This window comes from Mus pahari, chromosome 5 (genome assembly GCF_900095145.1).
Source record: "Mus pahari chromosome 5, PAHARI_EIJ_v1.1, whole genome shotgun sequence".
NCBI lineage: Eukaryota > Metazoa > Chordata > Mammalia > Rodentia > Muridae > Mus > Mus pahari.
In genome coordinates, this window is record NC_034594.1 from 129487779 (window position 1) to 129509840 (window position 22062).

At 42.8% G+C, this 22062-nt stretch overlaps 1 protein-coding gene across 4 annotated transcripts in view; it reads left to right on the plus strand.

Moving 5' to 3' along the window:
- The first annotated feature begins 359 nt into the window (after window positions 1-359).
- Window positions 360-22062, plus strand: part of Abl2 (ABL proto-oncogene 2, non-receptor tyrosine kinase) — a 90820-nt gene continuing 69117 nt past the window's right edge. For 2 of the 4 annotated variants that reach the window (XM_021198795.2, XM_021198800.2), the window contains exon 1: window positions 360-775. In XM_021198795.2, the coding sequence (XP_021054454.1) occupies window positions 619-775 (157 nt within the window). In that variant the 5' untranslated portion in view covers window positions 360-618. The remainder of the gene's footprint in view (window positions 776-22062) is intronic. The other 2 variants (XM_021198793.2, XM_021198798.2) reach the window with 1 other exon arrangement.

Here is a 22062-nt window from a genome sequence, read left to right on the forward strand (position 1 = left end):
GCTCCTCAATAGAATGGCAGCGAAGCCCAGGGATCAGGAGCCTCAGCTGTTTGCTGCTGAGCTGCGCCGCGCACGTGGTGGCTTCTCAGCCCCCTCTGATTTGACAGGTGGAGGTGGGACAGGAAAGGCCGGGCGCCCACAGTCCTCCAAGTGGGGCAGTGTGTGGAGCCGAACGTGGGGTGAAGGTCGCGGTAAAAGTACTCCAGGGCCCTTGAAAGCTCCGGTGACCCGGTGGGCCCCGGGCTTCCACCCAGCGGGGCGCGGCGCGGGGCGGGGCCCCACGGAGCTCCGCCCACCGAGTAGCGGAGGTGCCTGGGCGAGAGGGGGGCGGGAGACGCTCTGTCCCACGCTCGCCCTGTGCTCGGTGGTTTAAAGATGGCGGCGGCGGCTGGGGCGAGGAGCCGCCGGAGGGGGAGGGAGCAGGAGAGTCAGTGAGCCGCCGGGAGGCAGCGCGGCAGCGGCTCCGAGGAGTCCGCGTGCGGAGCCGCCCGCCACTCCGGCCCAGAGGGCCTGGGCTTGGGCCCGAGAGACCGGAGCGGCGCCAGGAGCTCCGAGGCCGGAGCGGAGGAGGAATGTGAGCAAGGGTCGGCGGGGGCGCGGGAGTACGCGAGCGGCGGGATGGGGCAGCAGGTGGGCCGCGTCGGGGAGGCTCCGGGGCTCCAGCAGCCGCAGCCGCGCGGGATCCGGGGCAGCAGCGCAGCCAGGCCCTCGGGCCGCAGGCGGGACCCGGCGGGGCGGACCGCAGACGCCGGCTTCAACGTCTTCACCCAGCACGGTGAGTGTGTCCGGAGCCGGCGGAGGGCGTGAGGGAGGCCGGGGGTGGGTGGGGGGGGGGGGTGGGGTCGGGGCGAGGTGCGAGGCGGACGGGCAGCCTTCGGGGGGCGAGGGCTGGAGGGGTGCCCGCGAGTGGGGGCGGAATCGGCTGCCATCTGGGCCAGTCACGGGAGGCGAGGCACACCCCTCCCCCCGCCTGGCTGGCAGCGTCTGGGGGCGGCGGCGGCGGCGGCGGCGGCGGCGAGCACGAACCGGGGTCTTAGGGACCCAGGCTTGACCGTCCTGCTGTCCTGGGACAGGACGGGGCGACTGTGGAACCGTGGATGGTATCCCCAGGGAGGGAAGGATGAAGGCAGGTATGAGCTCAGGTTCAGGAGGTGGGAGGATAAACCGGTTGTTAACGACAGGAACGAGTCGTGCCCTGAGGAATTGGGAAGTAGGTACAGAATCTTTAAGAGATTGTGGTGGCATATTCGGTATGCGCTTTATGAACCAGGCGGTGAGCAGTGTCAGAATGGTGAACTGTGAAACCCTTTTCAGTATCTTTTTACTTTCAACAGGGCATTTTCTCCAAACTAGAAATGAAAGGCTTTGCCAAACCACCGTGTTCTGCCTATCCGAGTAGGACACAGGATTCTGAGATGGCTGGCGGGGCTGTCGATGGGTGGGCATGGTTAGGGTTTCCATGTGGTCTGAACATGAGTTTTTCTTTGAGCCGCATTGGTGTATACATACATGCATATGTGCTCCACGTAGTCTGGAACTTACTCGGTCTCATATTCAGAAGAGCTGTCTCTAAACTATTTAAAATTATATTTATTTTGTGTATATATGTATGTGCACACATACCCATGTATGCAGAGGTCAGTAGACAACTTGGGGAATCATTTCTCTCCTTCCACTGTGTGGGTCCCAGGTATTAAACTCTATCAGGCTTGGGGGCAAGTGCCTAAACTCTTAATAAATACAGATTTTGAGCACATACTCTATTAATTTGTGTGTCTTTATTAATATAGACAAGCTAATGTAATTAACAGTTAGAAATAGAGTATAAGAAAGGGTGCCATGAGGAAAATTAAGTATAGAGCCCTGTAAATTAGTGACAGCGTACACAGCTTATCTGAGGCCCGAGTTCAAGCCCCAGCAGGAAAAAAAAAAAAAAAGAAAGAAAGAAAAGAATGAATGAATATTTTTTCCCCTTGATGCCAAGTGGATTCTTTTGTTCTTCCATAGTGTGTGGTTGACCATTTTTAAGAGCATTGTTCTAGAGGAGGGCAGACTAGAGAAGAAGAAAAATATCAGAAGTCATCCTAAGACCTGAGAGGCTGGTGATGGAGGTGTAATATCTGTAGAAAGGGCCGGCTAGCAGAGGTAGCAAGCTGGTTTCACTGGTAATACGTACAGGAGCAAAGTCAAGGATAAACCGTCCCACTGCACATAGCTCGGGGAAAGGGAAGGAGAAGAAGTGTAGACTAGTCACGGGAAAGGGAGTTTCAAAGGAAGTGACGATAACATGCAAAGATATGATCCCAGGACTTGTAGCTACTGGGTGAGTTGTGTCCGAGTTCTGCATTTGGACTTAGGAATAAACAGATTTTGTTTCCCTTTTCCTTTTTTGATTTATAAAAGCAAAATGTAATTTTACATGTGTGTGTTTTGCTGCACATACATATACATACTTGATGCCGTAGAGGCAAGGAGGAGGACGTTAGGTCTCTTCCTGTAACTTGATGATTGTGAGCTGCTCTGTGGGTGCTGGTAACTTAACCCAGGTTCTCAGGAAAACACTGGTTAACAGCATTCTTGCACATAGGAATTCAGTTTGGGGCAAGTATAATAGTACACAACTTTAATATCAGAACCTGGGAGACAGACAGAAGGGTCAGGGCCAACCTGGTCTTACCTGTTTTCACCAGTGTTCTAATTATAAAAAATGAGGATGTGTTAGAATTAGCATGAAGGTTGTCAACCTGGGTAACTGGGATAATAACGATTTTATTGACAAAGTTGAAAGTTAAAAGCTGATGGATAGAATGTGAATATGATAGCCCAAGACTAGTATAAAAAGAACTAATAAATCCTGGAAGAAATATAGTAAGTCCTTTTTAATTTGGGGGGGACAGGTGGTCCAGGGGATTAAACTGAGGGCCTCATATAAGCTAGACAGGTTCTCTCCCAAGAGCCCAGCATCCAGCACAAGGACGACTCTGGAATTTAGTTAAAATAGCCATTCCAAGTCCACCATGTTCTAATAGAAGTGACCCACGAAGGAGAACCTGGCCTGCCAGAGAGGCTGGGGTTAGAAAGGTGAAGACAGTTTTACTTGTACCTAAGAAGACAAAGTAGAGGACGAGGGAGGTGGCTCAGTGGTCAAGTGCTTGCCTACCCTGTGCAAAGCCCTGCCTTTAGCCTCCTATATTCTCTTCACAACAGACACCTGCGGCTTAGACGCTCTCTGAATTTGAGGCCAGCCTGGTCTACATAGGAAGTACACACTTGGCATGATTGTGAAAAATAGTCTAGATCATGGAAGTAACACATAAATCACTATCCTGTTCCTACTTGTCCTGTAATCCCAGCCTGGGAAAGCTGAGGCCGACGGATTGCTGTGTATTTGAGGTTAGCCTGGGTAGTATGTAGTGAGTAGCCGACCAAAAGGGCCCATGTAGCAAAGCTGTCTCAAAAACTGGAAGAAAAAAATCACTGTCTTGAGTATATTTAATTATTAGCATATAAGTCCATAACTAAAAGGTCTGGTATGGCACTGGAGAGGTGGCTGATATTGCTGCTCTTGCAGAGGACCCGAGTTTGGTTACTGAAACCCATTCTGGGTGGCTCATGACTGCTTGTAACTCCAGCTCCATGGGATCTGATGCCTTCTGACTCCCGCCAGCATCTTCTAATGCACACACACTAACTAAAAATAAATCTTAAAAGTGTGACTTATATTTTAAATTTTATTATTATTATTTTGTGTGTGTGTGTGTGTGTGTGTGTGTGTATTTTGTAGAGGGGCAGTGTGTGTGTGCATATGTGTTTGAGTGCAGGTGTGCATGGAGAGCAGGGAACAGTTTTTGGGACTTCTCTCTCTTTTGTCCTGAGTTCCTGGAATTGAACTCATGTCATCAGGGTTGCACAGCGATTGCTTTTGCTTGTTGAATTGTTTTATTGGCTCTACATACAGATTTTAATGTAAGTTACATATTTTATGTATTTTAGAGTTTATCAGGAGTTCATGATTTTTTTTTTCTTTAGCCAAGAATGGCAGTTTTTCATTGTTAATGTGAGTAAGCAGTTAGAATAATTTGCTTTGCCAGAAATGTTTTTAGAAATGTAATTAGAAAGAATGAAATAGGCCATTTTTTTGGTATGGAAGAATGAGGTGCTATATGACTTGCTAGTTTTTAGTTGATGTTTTGTGCTAGTGGTCTAGCTGGATGTATACCTGTCTTTTTTGTTGATTGTTGAGACAGTATTGCAGTGTATCCTTGGCTGGCCTTGAGCTTCTGGCAGTTTTAGAGGTGTGTACCATGTCTGGCTGCTTCCTCTGCCGTTAGTATCTAGCTTACCTTTCTTTCTTCTTCTTCTTTTTTTTTTTTCCAACAATCTCAGCCATGATGACACTGAGCAATTTATTATTGGACTCCAGTGCCTTTCTATCTCTGCCCCGCTGTGTGATCTGACTGAGCTCCTGCCACGCGGAGCAGAAAGCATCCTAACTGATATAAACCCATCATTTATAGTCCTCTCACTTTGGTGGGAAGTTATATCTAGCTCCTTGTCATGTGCATTGTAGATTTTATTTACTGCTTTTTTTTATTAGGTATTTTCTTCATTTACATTTCAAATGTTATCCCCAAAGTCCCCTAGACCCTCCCTAGCTTACCTTTCAACAGTTAAAAGATTTCAAGTCATTGTTGCTTCTTACCTACTTTCTGAAAATTATATTAAAAATTAACCACAAATTATGAAGTTGTAAATAATAACATTTTTTCTTTAAACTCATTGTTTTGAATAATTGGAATTTTTCTCTCCTGTGTCTATAGTGCATTTTTAAGTCTTTACAGAATAAGTTGTGGATACCCCAAAATGAAGTGATAGTCCAGAAAGATAATGTGATCTGATATAGCAACCACTTATGATTCTTTGTTCATTGAAACAGTCTCTGTGTAGCTCAGGCTGGTATTGTTTATTTAAGATTGAGTCTCCTGGCCGGGCATGGTGGCGCACACCTTTAATCCCAGCGCTCAGGAGGCAGAGGCAGGTGGATTTCTGAGTTCGAGGCCAGCCTGGTCTACAAAGTGAGTTCCAGGACAGCCAGGGCTACACAGAGAAACCCTGTCTCAAAAAACAAAACAAAACAAAACAAAAAAAAAGACTGAGTCTCCTGTAGCCCAGGGTGGTCTGAAACTTGATAACTGAAGAGAGCCTTGAATTCCCAATTTCCCTGCCTCCATTTCCCAAATGCTGAGATTATCTTGAACTCTGTAGTATACCTCCACCTCTAGATTGTAGATGCTGTCCTGTCTGGTAGTGGTCACTAATTGTTATTAGAATTAAACTTTTGCTTTTGTTTTTAGATAAACCCTCACTCTGCATCACTTGCAGGCAGGCAGCTCACCATGTAGGCCAGAAAGGGATCTCTTACCTCTGTCTCTGTAGCTACATACCTGTTTGCCTGGGCACAGTAGTATGTACCTGTAATCCAGCACTCAGGTGGCCGAGGCAGGAGGATTGAAAGCTATGAATGTAGAAGAGTGTAAAATACTCACCATTCAGACCCTTTATTAGTGGTAGACCATACTGGGTAAATGGTTCAGAACTACTGAGCAGAGGAGACAGCTCAGAGCTCACATCTCCAGTGCTCACATACATATTCTTCCTTTTATATATCTCTGTAATAGTATCAGTTTAAAAGATTTAAAAATGACAATATAGCTGGTAAGGAGCAAATGTACTTGATACAGTTTTGTAGGTGAGTAGGATAGTTGAACCTTAGGGGCTCACTGACTGAAACAGTGAAGACCCTGTCTCAGAAAATAAGGTGGGAGAAGATAGAGAAAGACATCCTCATGTCAATCTCTGGTCTCCATAACGGCCCACGTGGTAAACTCACCCTTCTGCACATACATGCAGTGCATGTACACACGTGGACACATACATCAAAAAAGAAGACCAGAACAAATAAGAAAACTGTAGGTAGTTATATCTATCAGGCCTGTGCTGTAAGAACTTTTAGCTGTGGAACTATCTTGCCAGCCCAGAGCATTTCCTTTCTTTCTATATTAGTGTAGCCTGGACTTACTAATTGTACATGCTAATGACTTTTTTTTCTACTCTTTTTTCTTTTTTTTAAAAAAGATTTATTAATTTATTATATGTAAGTACACTGTAGCTGTCTTCAGACACTCCAGAAGAGGGAGTCAGATCTTGTTACGGATGGTTATGAGCCATCATGTGGTTGCTGGGATTTGAACTCTGGACCTTTGGAAGAGCAGTCGGGTGCTCTTACCCACTGAGCCATCTCACCAGCTCCTGCTAATGACTCTTAAGAGAATGTTTAGGTATAGTTTAGACAGAACTGCTTTTCAAAGCTGTTGATGCTCAGGTAATTGTTAGTGAATATCTTCAGTTCAGAAGTTATACTGCCCTGGCCTGGTCCCCACCTGAGAAGATCCTCTTGTCCCTGTCTCTGAGTGCTGGAGTTAGAGGAAGGTACCACCATGCCCAGCGAAAAGATTTACTTTATCATTTTTAATTATGTGTAAGTGTCCTGCATAGGAATGTGAACATTAGTGCAGGTGTCTATAGAGGTCAGACACTTGGGACCCCTTGAAGTTGGAGCTGCAGGTGCTACGGGCCATGGTGGAAGTCATAGTCAGGTGTTCTGCAGGGGCAGCATCTGGTCCTGACCACCTACCTCACCATCGCCCTAATCACAACCACCAAACTTTACGTTTTTTAATTTTTAAATGTTAAAAATTTTTGTGTGTGAAAGTAAGATATTTTTGCAACAATTCTTTTAGCAACCACTGCCTTTTGGGGTTACATGCATACTCTGAGAATACCATACAAATTAGAAATTCTTTCAATATTGCTTTCAGTCAAACAAAAGCATGGATGAATACATACTTGATTTAATAGTATCCCAGATTTAGTCTGGATTCCTTAAAGAAACAATAATTACATTGGACTCTCACTCATTTTGCTTCTTGTAAGTGTGCTGAGTGAGTGGTGATTCTTTAGTCTCCAGTGAGCTCTGCCTGCCAGGGTTGGGTTTTGATCAGCATAGCACAGCTCAGCAGGCTCAGGCCATTTGTATTCTCGGGTGTGCTGACCTAGGCGAGGGCTGGCTCAGAAGTCTTTCAGTTGATGTGGTCAAGGGCAAAGGTATTATAATGAAGAGTGTATACACATATTTTTGTAATCTATACTTTCTTCATGTTAATCATAACAAAGTGGAAAAATATTACAGAGTTAAAACCCAAGATTGCTACTTAGTATTTTGTGGTTCCAGGTAATTATTAAGACAATTTTCTATGAAAATTAACAATATATTGTTTATATCCTCCATGTGTTATTTATTTGTAAAAAGGCTGATGCCTGGAGCTTTTTGTTATAGTAGTTCATTGATTGATTTAAAGATTGCATTTACTGTACAATGACACCTAAATGCAGAAAATAAATGTACCATGGAGGAGAGCTTATGTAGTAAGTAGTAAATAGTTGGGTGTGGTGGCAGCATCTTTAATCCTAACACTAGGTCTACACAGGGAGTTCCAAGACAGCCACAGCTATATATATATAGAGAGAGACCCTGTCTCCAAGAAAGAAAAAAAAAATTTAAGGTTTATTTGAAACTTTTTTTTTTTTTTTTTTTTGAGACAGGGTTTCTCTGTGTAGCCCTGGCTCACCTGGAACTCACTCTGTAGACCAGGCTGGCCTCAAACTCAGAAATCCGCCTGCCTCTGTCTCCCAGGTGCTGGGCTTAAAGGCATGTATCACCAATGCCTGGCTATTTGAAACTTAAAAAAAAGATTTAATTAGTTTTATGTATATGGGTATGTTGCTGCATGTGTGTCTAACACATGTGTGCAGTGCCCACAGTCGCCAGAAGAGAGCACTGGTATAACAGACAGGTGTGAGCCACCATTTGGGTGCTGGGTGTTAAGCTGATGCTTCTGAAAGGTACTCTTAACCACCGACCATCTCTCCAGCCCAGATATATGGGCACACAACCATTTTGTTTTCCCTTTAAATTAATGTTTTAGCGAACAAATAAATGGTTTTCACCCTGACATTTTCATATGTATGTATGTATGTATGTATGTATCTTTGTTGTACAGATAGTTGAATGGAAAAAAAAGAAATAAAAAGGAGAGGACATGACTGCTCCTAGGTATGGTGGAGGAGAGAGTTTATTATAGGTATGTGGGAGAGCATAGCAAGAATCAGAGATGAGAGTCCAGAGTGGACATTACTCGGACCAGGTGCAGCAGCCCAGAAGCCAAAGGAACAAAAGGGGCGGGTAATCAAAATATCTGTATTATATAGGAAAGAGCCTCGGGAGAAGGATAGTCCGATAGTAGCCAAGCTTCTGGGATGGAAAGAAACCCTGGAATGAATGGGTAGGGACTGAGGGATGCTGGGAGAACCTGGAGGCCAGGCCAGCTTTGATATGTTAACTAGGCATTTTAGCCATTTGTCTGGGATTATATGATATCTGTCATATTATAGTACATAATTTATAGTCAGTGGAGGTGCTTTGAAACAAACCTGAGTATTTTTTGTATTGTTGGTGGTTTAAAAATGTATTTTAAATCTGCCTTTATTTTGTACCATGCTCCTCCCACCCCAATTGGTCTATTTTTAGTTTAACTGTATTTTACCATATATATTTGAGACAATCCTACTTTGTAGCCCCAGATGGCCTGGAACTCATTATGTAGTTTAGGGTGGCCTTGAACTCTAGCCAACCCTTCTACCTTGGGTTCCAGAGTGAGCAATCATGCTTGACTGTTTTTTTTTTTGTTTGTTTGTTTTTTGGGTTTTTTTTGTTTGTTTGTTTTGTTTTTTTGTTTTTCAAGACAGGGTTTCTCTGTGTAGCCCTGGCTGTCCTGGAACTTACTCTGTAGACCAGGCTGGCCTCGAACTCAGAAATCCGCCTGCCTCTGTCTCCTGAGTGCTGGGATTAAAGGCATGCGCCACCACACCCGGCTCATGCTTGACTTTTTAAGTCTTCAAGTGAAACTTTACAAAAGTCTATCTTAATCATATGTTTCATTACAATTTTTTATTATGTTCTATAATTAGCCTTGTTATTTAGAAAAGTCTTAATGCCTTTAAAAATTCTTTGACCTAATTCAAGGCTTTTTTCTTTTTTAATTATTAACTGTGTTCAAAAAAAGAAGTGTCATCTTAGTGATGGGCTGTGGTTGTCAAGGTGTTTTCAGCTTTGAGCAAGTAGGTTATTCCTTCTCAAGTCTCACTAGGCGCACACTTAGTTTAGTTTAGTGTAGTCTGGTTTTGTTTGGGTTTTTTTGGCTGCTTTGTTTTTGTTTGCTTGTTTTGTTTTTGTTTCATTTTGTTTCTTGAGACAAGGTCTCACTCAGTAGCCCAGGCTGGTGGTGAACTCTGAACAATCCTCCTGCCTCTGTCCTGGGATTATAGGCATGAGCCAACATCGCCTGCTTATTCCTTGTTCCTTTTGGCAGTATGTGGAATTTATTTGGTTCTGGAAATGCCTCGTGCTAGGCAAGTGTACTACCATTGAGTTATATTTTTGTCCCAGCTTTTCATTTTTAGTCTTTAAAATTCTTTGTCTTAAATCATAAAGGTTTGATACGGTAAGTGTGGGAAGAGTTTGTCTTAAGGATGAACACATACCAGTTTTGGAGTTTGTTGTTACTCAAGTTTAAGACGTTTTGATTATTTCTCTGCTTCCACAGTGCTTGCCTTTTCTCTCATGACTTTATATTATAAATTTATTCACATTGATGTTCCTTACTGGCTTGCTTCCCCTGGCTTGTTCAGCCTGTGTGTTCTCTCTCTCTCTCTCTCTCTCTCTCTCTCTCTCTCTCTCTCTCTCTCTCTCTTTGTTTTTTTCTGAGACAGGGTTTCTCTGTGTTACCCTGGCTGTCTTGGAACTCACTCTGTAGACCAGGCTGTCCTCGAACTCAGAAATTCACCTGCCTCTGCCTCCCAAGTGCTGGGATTAAAGGCGTGCGCCACCACTGCCTGGCCAATTTTTTTTAACTAATAAATTTTCTCACATTCTTCGCTGATTTGTTTGCACTCATTTCTTCCATACTCTGAGAATTGCAGCTTCTAACTACTTTAGCGGTTGCTGTGGGTGGTGTGTGTTGGCAGGACTCTAGGTATTAGAAACAGAGGTCAGCTTAAGCAGTCCATAGAAAGCTCACTGGCCAGGTAGAGAACTCAAAGACAGGAATGCAGCAAGGCCTGTCCAGAACCAGGAAGTGGAGGGCTGCTAAAAGCTCAGCCAGTGTTTATTTTTTTGTTTCCTGTTCTGGCTTCTGTTTGCTCATTTTATTCTCCTTTCTAATTCAGTTCATGTTACACTTACTATTTTTTAACCTTCTACTCTGATGAATAGGACAGTCCATATAATATTAATTTCTTGGTCTCAGCTTTTAAGTTTCCAGGTCTGTCACTGTGATGTCAATAGGTGTTAAGAGTCTTTCAACTTCCATAATATTTTGAACTGAAGGATAGATTGTAATGGAGACTGAACCGGTATATAGGATGTATAGCTTCCTTTTCTCTACCAAATAATTGTCAGTAGCACTCTGCTTCCAATTGTAGCATCCGAAATGTGTGGAGATATTGCTGCATATCTAACCACTGTACGCTGGATAGCCTACCACTGTGAGCATGTCAGGAGGCTCTGCAAATTGGGAAGGTCTTTGCCAGCTTTTGTAGAAACTTCTAATTGTTTCTTTCAAACTTGTTTTTTCTTATATATTTTTAGTAACTGTGCTTGCTCCACCCCTTGCCCCCACAGGGTTCTCTGTGTAGTCCCAGCTGTCCTGGAGCTTCCCTCTGTAAACCAGACTCTGTCCCCTCTGTCCTCAAGCTCACAGATTGACCTGCTTTTGCCTCCTGAGTTCTGGGATTGAAGGCATGTGCCACCACGCCTTTTTAAAGTTTGAGAGACCAGCAGTCAGCCAACAGTTATTATTTTTATGCTAATTTGTTTATTTTGGGGTTAGTATATGCACTGCGATGCATGTGTGGAAGTCAGAGGACAACTACTCTTTCATCCCAGGCGTTGACCAGGCTGTGAGACTTGGCAGCAAGCACCTTTACCAGCCCTAAGATGCTTTCTTTTTTGGTTTTTTCGAGACTGGGTTTCTTTGTGTAGCTCTGGCTGTCCTGGAACTCACTTTGTAGACCAGACAGGCCTCGACCTCAGAAATCCTCCTGCCTCTGCCTCCCGAGTGCTGGAATTACCTAGGATGCTTTCTTAAACTCTTTGACAGTTAGAGAACTTATCATTTGGGTCATTGCTTTAAATCTCTGGATTTCTCCACATTTCCCTCTGGTTTGTTTTTCTTTTTCCTAAGAGCAAGTATGAAGGTTATTGGTTGTTTTTAAGAGAAAAAAAATGTGATTTTGGTTCTTAGAAGTGTAAAGGATTAGAACTGGAAGAAACCTGAAGAATTGTGATTTTTGAGCTGGGCAGTGGTGGCACATGCCCTTAATCCCAGTACTTAGGGGCAGAGGCAGGTGGATTTCTGAGTTCGAAGCCAGCCTGGTCTACAGAGTTGAGTTCCAGGACAGTCAGGACTACACAGAGAAACCCTGTCTTGAAAAACAAAAACAAAAAAAAAAAAGAAAGAAAGAAAAAAAAAAAGATTTGTGATTTTGATAAAGTTGATTTACAGACAGGCAGACTGATGCCTGAGAACTGACAGCCTGTTACTAGATGGGGAGGAGGAGAGGGAGGACGGAAGTCAGTCTTCTTACTCCATCATTGTAACAAAAGGCAGACCAGTAAGAGACACTCTGGGAGGTGTACATCCTCTGGTTTTACACACAAGGATGTTTCACTTAGAGATTGTTGTTTCCGGCCATTGGCTTGACTCCCTACCCCACATCCCCTCTTTAGACAGACTTTCCTGTGCTCAGGCCAACCTAGAACTCAGTGTGTCACTGAGAGTGGCTCACCAGTGTGCAAGCACACCTGGCTATGGGTACTTCGTGTAAGAGTGGCTTCTAGCAGCTGCAGGCACTCTATCAGCTGAGCTGCACCCACAGCCCCAAGCAGCCTGACTTTACATTGTTTGTATACTTTAGTTCTCTGCCATTCTAGGAGATAGTACACATTTTGCTCTTTGTTCCAAAGCCTTTATCATAATACAGAAGGGGGCGTGTGTCATATAATTTATTAAAGGTGAATGGATTAGTTTATTTGATACTAGTTTGTAGAAATGGTGTTATATGATTTTAGTCTCATGTTTTTAGACTTAAAATAACTAGTAATAAAACAAGCATATATAATTAGTATCAGGAGATAACAATTTGGGATAAAAATAGGTGGTAGAGACCTGTAATCCCCTCAGCTCAGGAGGTTTAGGCAGAAGAAGCCAAAGTTTAAGATGTGTCTGGGCTACAGAGTGAGTTTCCAAGCAACACGGGCACTGAGACCTGATGGTAGAGCTCTTGCTTAGCAGGTGTGAAGCCCCACATTCAGTCCCCAGTGAAGGAAGGAGTGGTGGCGAGCGACATGCTTAACAAAGTGGTTTTTCTAACTTTAGACAGACTTTTTTTTATTATTTTAAGTTCTTTTCATTGTTGTTTGCTTTTGCATGCATTTGTCTAGTTTTGGGTATGTGTGTGTGCGCGCGTGCACGCACTTGTGTATTTTCTAGACAAGTGTTCTAACATTGGGCCCAAACTCCACTCATTGTTTTTTAAGACAAAGTCTGAAAAGTTGACAAGACTTGCTGGACAGCAAATCCTAGGAATCCTTCTGTTTCTGTCTTCCTAGTGCTTGATGACAGTGTGTGTTGCCTGGTCTGACATTTTATATGGGTGCTGGAGTCAGAACTCAGGTCTTCATGCTTGCTTGACAAGCATTTCATTGGCTAAGTGATCTTCCTAAACCTCACTGTACACCCCAAACTGGCCTCGAACTCCTAATCCATCTCCTGAGCTTCTTGAGTGTTGGGATTAGAAAACTGCATGGAAACTACGTCCAGTTTATACTTATCTTTTTGAGGCTTTTGGGGTTTCTTGGTGGATCATTGCAATTACAGCATAAAGCTGCAAACTATTTGTGTTTTAGACAAGGTCTCACTGTGTAGTTCTGGCCAGCCTAGAGCTTGCTAGTCTCCATCAGGCTAGTCTTGAACTCACAGAGACATGCCTTCACCAACTCCCAAGTGCCAGTCTTAAAGGAGTGCACCACCACATCTGGCTGTAAGGCCTGCTGTTAATAGCACAGACTTTGTGTTAGACTGCTTGAGTTTAAGATCCTCAATTAAATTAATGATTTTGGTAGCTTGACTTAGGTATAAACAAACTTAGAACCTTAAGACACTTAGGAAAATATAGGGAAGTTGTTTTTTCTCTGTGTGTCTATTTTTTTCCCTCATCAATAAAATAATAGAGTTGGGAGTACCTACCTGACAAAGTTGTAAGAAATTAATTGTTATGTGTAAAATTCCCAGAGTGCGTGGTATACGTTAGGTACTCAGAAGGCAATAGTTGATAGTACTTAAAACTTTTGACAAATTACAGTTATTTTATTTGTGGGTGTGTAGCACTAGGATTGAATCTAGCCTCTATTGTACCAGGCAAGTCTACCTGAGTTACATATAGTTCTGCTTTTCCTGTTTTTTTTGTTTTTTTTTTTGTTGTTGTTGTTGTTTTTCTATTGCTTTATATTTGTTTGGTTTGGTTTTTGTTTGTTTTTTTGGTTGAAGCACTTCAGGTAGCTCCAAAATGCATCTTTAAAAAAGATTTATTTATTTATTTTTATATATTAGTACACTGTCACTCTCTTAGACATGCCAGAAGAGGGTATCAGATCCCATTACAGATGGTTGGGAGCCACCATGTGGTTGCTGAGAATTGAACTCAGGACCTCTGGAAAAGCAGTCAGTGCTCTTAACAGCTGCGCCATCTCTCCATCTCTCCAAAATGCATTTTTAAAAACAGTCTGGGGGGAGGGGGGAAAGGCCAGGCAGTAGTGGTGCATGCCTTTAATCCCAGCACTTGGGAGGCAGAGGCAGGTGAATTTCTGAGTTCGAGGACAGCCAGGGCTACACAGAGAAACCCTGTCTCGAAAAACCAAAGAAAAACAAAACAAAAAAACAGTCTGAAAAGTGTTAAGGCCGAGATGATTTTGAGATATTAACATATTGTGTCATATTTAGGTATATTCTGTGCCTTGGCTTAATTTTCATGTTTCTGAATGTATACCTAAGCGCATACATACACACACACACACACACACACACACACACACACAAACCAACTTTCTGATTGGATGTGTTTGCTCAGCACTTCACTTAGAGAGAAATCAGTTATTCCTCTCTTACAAAGAGCTGGGTACCAGCACTTGGGAGGTAGAGGCAGGATGATCAAGAGTTTAAGGTTGGGGCTGGTGAGATGGCTCAGTGGGTAAGGGCACCCGACTGCTCTTCCGAAGGTCCGGAGTTCAAATCCTAGCAACCACGTGGTGGCTCATAACCATCCGTAACAAGATCTGACACCCTCTTCTGGAGTGTCTGAAGACAGCTACAGTGTACTTACATATAATAAATAAATAAATCTTAAAAAAAAAGAAAAAGTTTAAGGTTAGTAAATGCAAGGCCATACTTGGTTACAGGAGACCCTGCCTCACCCCTCCTCCCCTCCCAAAAGGGACAAAGAATATTTTAAAATGATCCTAAAAGCACTCCTCTTGTGTAGCTAAGTTAGAAAAGAAATGGAGAGCCAGTGGAGCTAAGCGCAGAGGTGCTGGGAATCGAGGCACCTCTGTAAAGGGCAGGGATCACTCGAGTGGGCAGAGCCTGTTGGAAACCTGGAGCTGGCGTGCTATGAGAGTCAAGTCTGAGTGCTTGCCTTTACCATTGTGCACTCAGGGTTTTGGTGTCTTTGCTCTGTGCATCTGTCTGCTGTACTTTTCCTCCAGCTGGCTTTCTCAGTTTTGGCTTGTCTGTAGGGTATAATGGCTGCTTGGCTCTTCTTTATCATAACTCTTAAAATATTCTTTTGGCATTTATTCCTACTGCTGAAGGGCTTGGTATTTCTTTTAAGCTGTAAATGATTTATTTATTGAAGGGCTAGTGATTTCAACCATTTGAATTCAGAAGGTCTGGCAGGTCTTGGTATTTCCTCACTCTTCTTCCAGCTGTGTTAATGTGGTAGCACATTATATTCACCCACACACACGCGTATCTATATATGCATATATAGCCACTGCCCTTCTCTATTTTATTTGTCAAACTTCTGTATTTATTTACTTGTGTGTGTAAATGTGTGGGTAAGTGTGTGCCATGGTGGAGGTCAGCCTCAATAACTTGAGGGGTTGGGGTCTCTCCTTCCAAGTGGATTCCAGAGATCAAACACAGGTTATCAGGCTTGGTGGCAAGTGTCTTTCTCCCAAGATATCTCACTTGTGTTGTGTCCCCTTCTCCCTCCACTTTAGACTAGTGGGAACATATACACTGCTTCTCAATTTATCTCCTACCTACTACCCTTAATTTATATTGGTTGATTCTTCCACATCAGGAATTTATTATTAGTGTATGCATGATGTGTGTGTCCAGTGAATATGTGGAGTTGGCTGTCTCCTTCCTTTATGTTGTGGTCTAGTTTTCTTTATGCTGTGATAAAACACTAACTAAAAATATCTTGGGGAAGGAAAGGATGTTTGGCTTACAGATTTCTGTCCATCATCAGGGAAGCTAGGACAAGAACTTGAGGCAGGAACTGAAACAGAGACTATGAGGGATGCTGTTTACTTACTGGCTTGGTTCTAATTTCATTCAGCTCCCTTCTTACTTGGTACAGACTTACCTGCCTGGGGATAGTCCCACCCACAGTGGGCTGGAGCCTGTTTCATCAATCAGTAATCAAGAAAATGCCTCATAGACGTGCCCACAGGCCAACCCCATGGAGGCAGTTTCTCAGTTAAGGTTAAATTGACAGCATAAGCCAACTATGGCTCAGGGTGCCAGGCTTGTGGCAGCAAACCCTTTCCGCACTGACCTAGCCCTCTTGCCTTTTCTTTTCTGAGACAGTGTCTCTGACCTCAAACTTACGATGCTACTCTACCTCAGCTTCTCAGTTGTGTGAACCATGCTTGACTCCTTTTATGTGTTAGGCTCTGAGGTTCGCCTTGGTGTTCTTCAGGAAACAGGTCTCACTGGGACCTGAGGCTTGCCTGTTAGGTTAGGCTGGCTAGCCACTGAGTCCCCCCACCCCCCAATCTGCCTTTACCAGCTGAACCATCTCCTAAGTATCCCCCCCCAAGGATATATGTCATCTCATTGTATGGGTAAATTTTATTATTAGGTTGTATACAGTGCTCCAGTGAAAAATGTGGACTATCACTTTAGACACCTGATAGATACTACAGCTCTGGATTATCTGAATGGAGTTGGAATTGCTAACAGAAAGGGTAAAGGATTTCAATACAACCACCATTGAATGCTTATTTTGTGCATACAGTGAGTATCTTTATCCAGCAACGTACTTGGTGCTATTACAAGTGTTTCAGCTTTTAGACTTTGCATAGATTGTATAGATTCTGCAGGTTGAGGATCTCTAATTTAAAATTCTGAAATCTGCAATAATCCAAAGTCTGAAACTTGCTTTTTTTTTTAAAGAAGCATTTGGGATATTGAGTCATTTCAAATTTAGCATTTGTTTTGGAGTAAGCATGCACAACCTGTACAACATTCTGTGTGCTTTTGAGTGAATTTCTGGTCTTTCTGTTCTTGTTATGTTGATTTGCCTGTTTAATTATGTACCAGGATCTCACTGTTTTATTGTACTTTTGCAATATGTAGCATAATATGGTGGTCAGGATCTAGATGAGCTGAATTTAAATTGCTCAGCTAAGTTGAGACAGGGTTCTCTGGGTAGCCCTGGCTGTCCTAGAACAGGATCCTCTCGATAGACCAGGCTGACCTTGGACTCAGAGATTTACTTGCTTCTTCCTCTTGAGTGCTGGGGTTAAAGGCATGTGCCACCATTGCCTGGCCATTTGTATTTATTTTTAATTACTGAATTTTAAAGGCATAGAATCAACAGAAGAATGAACACATTTTCTTGGATTTTTCAAAAATAAAATTGAGATATTTTGGGGTTTAGGTGTTTAGTTCAGTGGTAGAGCTTGCTAGGCCCTGAGTTGGGTCCTCAGTTCTGAACATAGGAGGGCAGAGGGATCTTGCTTTGTCTCCACACTAGGGAAAAAGCCCTGCAGGCATTTGCTACCTTTTTCTCTAGCAAAGTACTTTTCATTATATCAGAGAGAATGTAAACAAAAACTGGAACCAGACCCTTAGCCCGGTGTCCTTGGAGGACAGCCATTAAAGCTCTGCGGTTACTCACTAGTATTGACAACCAAAGTGAAACAAAGAGTAGATTTAATTTCAGGACAAATGCTTTATCACTTTGTTAATTGTGAACCTTCTAAACTAGAGTTCTTGAATGAAGGAGAAAGTGTTCATTGACCTCATATTATAGTGAGGCTGGCCTTGTGCTTGAGCCTGTATTCTGTTTCAGGCTCACCACTATTGGGGTTACAGGCTTGAGCTGCCATAATCATCTTAGAGCCCCTCCTAATAATCCTCACACTAATATTAATGCATTTCTTTAACATTTTTTTAAAATTATTATTTCTGTCCTCCCTTAGGTCACATTTTTCTTGAAGGCTGTGTCCTTTATTCTGCAGAGCGCAGTTTATTGAGGAGCAGAGAGAGCACAGTAACAGAAGTGATTACAGAGGCAAAGCAATGACCATCTCAGCAGTCATTTCAGGGTATAGCTCAGTGACTGACATCCTGGGAGTCAGAGCCACTTGATTATAATAACCAAAGCCTACGTGTTGTCTATTGTTATTGTTACTACTACTACTACTACTATTATTATTATTATTATTATTATTATTGAGACAGGGGCTCATGGAACCCAGGCTGGCTTTGATTTTGAACTTGCTATTTAGCCAAAGATGACCTTGAAGTTCTGATGGTCCTGCTTCTATCTCCCAAGTGCTGGCATTATAGTTAGGTGCCACCATGGCATGCCTTTGTCCCTACTTCTCATCTCACTCTGTAGCTTAGGCTTTGCTGAAAGCAACTGTAACTCAGGTTGGCCTGGAATTTGTGGGGCTTCACCTTCTTACACTTTTCCAAGTGTAAGTGCTGGGATTATGAACTTTGTACTCAGATCTGATAGCTTAGCTCTATTCCCCTTTTAGATTTGTGTGTGTGTGTGTGTGTGTGTGTGTGTCTGTCTGTCTGTCTGTCTGTCTGTCTGTGTCTATGTCTGGTGTATATGCTACATGTGTATGCCCTTAGAGAATGTGTCGGATCCCCTGGAGCTGGACTTGTAAGCAGTTGTGAGCCACCCATCCTAAGTGCTGGGAACTGAACTCAGGCCATCAAGTGCTCTTAACTGCTAAGTCATCTTCCACATCTTTTTATTCAAGTGAAATATTCTTGTGACTCTTTGAATAGAGCATACTTAGTCCAAGTAAGGCATTGGTAACTATTGAAAACAGTGTGGAGGAAGACTGCAAGATAATATTCTATTCCTTAAAAGTGTCATAAGTTTAATTTCTATTCCTTGAAAATGTCATGAATTTAATTTCCTTCAAGAAGGAAGCGTGGGCTTTCTGTCTTCTTCTTAGGTGGTGATTTATAAAGGACTAGCACTCCCACAGTGTTAGTCTGTAATCTGTAAATGTACATGTCAACCAGCACAAAGTAGAAATCTGGAAATAAGGCATACCTTTTATTCTTTAAAAATACAGTCAGTAATCTTTACTTTTTTGATGTAGATGATATTTACTAAATTTTATCAAGTGATGACTCTCCTAATAAGTGAAGATTAATTTTTACCATCTTAAATTATTAAAGATTTTCTGCCTTGTTATGGATAGGAAATGTTATAATTTCATATTGTATCTAGTACATTTATAGTTTGTAAGTTTTAAAAGTTGACCATAAATAGATATTATGAAAATGTCAGTAAAGGAAGTTGAAGTTTAAAATGTTGATAAATAGTGGTAAGTTTGGAGTTTTGTTTTGTGCTGGTGCTGGGGATTGAACTCAAGACCTCAGGCACACTAAACAAGCATTCTACTGTGCTTGTTATTTCTTTCTGGACAGAAAATAAAGATCAATAAATCCATAACAAAACCCCCATGTTATTTCCAAAAGGAAGACCTCAGTTGGACCAAAAAATAAAGTCATATAGACAATGAGCCTTAGAAAAAGCTGCTTGCAAGTTGGCACTTGGCTATCTGGGAACTTGGGCTTTTGCAACTTTCCCTCCTTTCTCGGGTCTGAAAAGAATCAATCAGTCTACTAAACTGAACAAAATGGTTGATACTGGGCATCTGCATTCTTTCTGGGAGTCTGAAATTTTGATAGAGAATAGGAAGAGGGTGTTTATGTTCTTACCTCCCAGTAGAAATAAGGAGAACTTGCCTTGGAGACAACATTTGATCAAGTGCCCTGCTGCTGATACATCCTTTTGGAAGAGGGCCTGCTTTCTTCTAAACTGCCATCGTGCCAGTGGTTCTGACGATTATGCTTTGTGTTCTTTTGCTATGGTAAGTCATAGCTCTCCACCTGTTTGGTTAGATCTCTTTGCTAATAAGTCATAGTGTGATTACAGGTATGTGCTAGCTAGTGACTCCCCCTGCCCTCGTGGAGTGTCGGCTGAGATCCGTCCACGAAGGCAAAGGGGCAGGGACAACAGATGGATATGTGTGTGGTGGTGGTGGTGGTGGTAGTGGTGGTGGTGATGGTGATGGTGTGTTTAAAATCCCTGTGAGTATGTACAGTGAAGAAGACACGCCTGGACCAGCTGCAGGGAGGCAAATCAACTGTACTTGGTGTGATTCAAGCCTTACATAGTTTGGGGGGATGAGGGTGGTAGAAGCATCCAGGATGGGCAAAGGCTGAAGGCTTGGGTACCAGAATGCTTCATTAAGCATTCGGGAAGCATTTTAGGAATCTCAGGTGCTAGCTTAATGGGTTATCAGAAGAAAGGAAGTTGAACCTGTAATCTTAACCAAGGCTACCTGACAATCTGCAGGTAGATGTGTGGGGTTTTTAACCCCCCAGATGAGGTCAGAGAAGGCCTGCCAATGAAGGGAGTCCTCCATATTGTGCCTAGCCGCAGAAGGCTATCTGGACAATGGTGGACTTCCACCTCAATTAGCAGTTTCCCACACTAGCTCTCAGTCTTTCTGAGTCAGTGGGTGGGGCACATTTATAACTGGAGCTGCTAGGAGGGAGCAGAACAGTTGACACTTGTCCTTTTTTACCCAAATGGCTACCCGTAGGAAGAGTAAGTAAGTGAAAAGTTAGTTCAGGGCAGGAGAGGAATGGAGGAGACAAACCCCACAAATACTCCCTTTGATTTGTGCGTGTGACATTTATTTTAAAGGGCCAGTATTTGCTTTTTCCTTTTGAAGTAGGATCCTTTATAGTCCAGGCTTCCTTGAACTCACATGTCAGCTGGGCTTGAGAGGCAGAGGTGGGGGAATCGCTTTGAGTTTGAGGCGAGGCTGGTTTATGTGGTGAGTTCAGGAGCCCAAGCTACATAGTGAGACCCTGTCCCTGTCCCCAAGCATAAAAAAAAACCCCTCAAGCTAGCCTTATAGAACAAGCTAGCCTCATTCTCACAAACAGTCCTCCTGCTTCAGCCTCCTGAGTATTTTACAGGTGATAAAATTATAACGCTGTAGAAGGAGGACTGGGAGCCACTAAGTGACTGGGCACTGAGCTCAGTAGAGCTGTCGTGAATGCTGCTTGGCATGGATTCATATGTGTATGTTAGCAAATTTCAGTGACTAAAGAGGATAGAAAACTTGTAAGAACAACCCACATTCCTAGTTGTTATTTTGTTTATATTTCTTCTCTGTCTTTTTCCCTTTAATTAGAATGTATCAAAATCACCTAGAAAACACTTTTTAAAAAAGTATTAAAAAAAACAACAGGCGTACTCTAGGTGAAGAATACTTCTCTGTGGCAATTTAGAGGGAACATCGGCAGTAAGACTTCACTCTAGGAAGCTGGGTATCCATGGGATGGGCACTCCTTTAATCCTGGTGCTTGGTCGGCAGAGTCAGGGGGAGCTTTGTGAGTTTGAGGGCAGCCTGGGCTGCATAGAGAGACTCAAAATCAGATAATGAGAACTGAAGTCTGATCTGCTGCAAGAGGCCCAAGGGGTCTTCATCGCTAGCCCTGTGCAGATGTTTTTTTTGTTTTGTTTTGTTTTGTTTTTTCGAAACAGGGTTTCTCTGTGTAGCCCTGGCTGTCCTGGAACTCACTCTATAGACCAGGCTGGCCTCAAACTCAGAAATCTGCCTGCCTCTGCCTCCCAAGTGCTGGGATTAAAGGCATGCGCCACCACACCCAGCTCCTATGCGGATGTTTTAAGAAGACTTCTTGCCATATTGCCCAGACTGCGCTTGAGTTCCCAAGCTCATGTGATTCTCTCTCCTTGGTCTCCAGAGTGCTGGGATTGCAGGCATGCACCACCATATCCAGTGATGGGGGCGAGAGACCTTTAATATTGTAGTGGACTTAGTTGACTAGCCTTGAAGTATGTGTGTGTGTGTGTGTGTGTGTGTGTGTATATACATATATATATATATATATATATATATATATATATATATATATATATATATATATATATTTAAAAGACTTACTTATTATATGTAAGTACACTGTAGCAATTTTTCAGACACTCCAGAAGAGGGTGACATATCAAGAGGGTGACAGATCTCATTATGGATGCTTGTGAGCTACCATGTGGTTGTTGCGATTTGAACTCAGGACCTTCAAAAAAGCAGTCAGTGCTCTTAACTTCTGAGCCATTTCACCAGCTCCTTGAAGTATATTTAATTTTGTCTTTAGCTGAATGCTTTCCTATCTCCTGGGTCCTATTGTTGCTGTTGAGAAAGGAACTGTTGGTATAATTGACTTCCTGAAGACGAATGTCATTCTTGCTTTTGTTATGGTAACATACTGTACAGATCACATAAAATGTATTTTTTTTTTTTTTTTT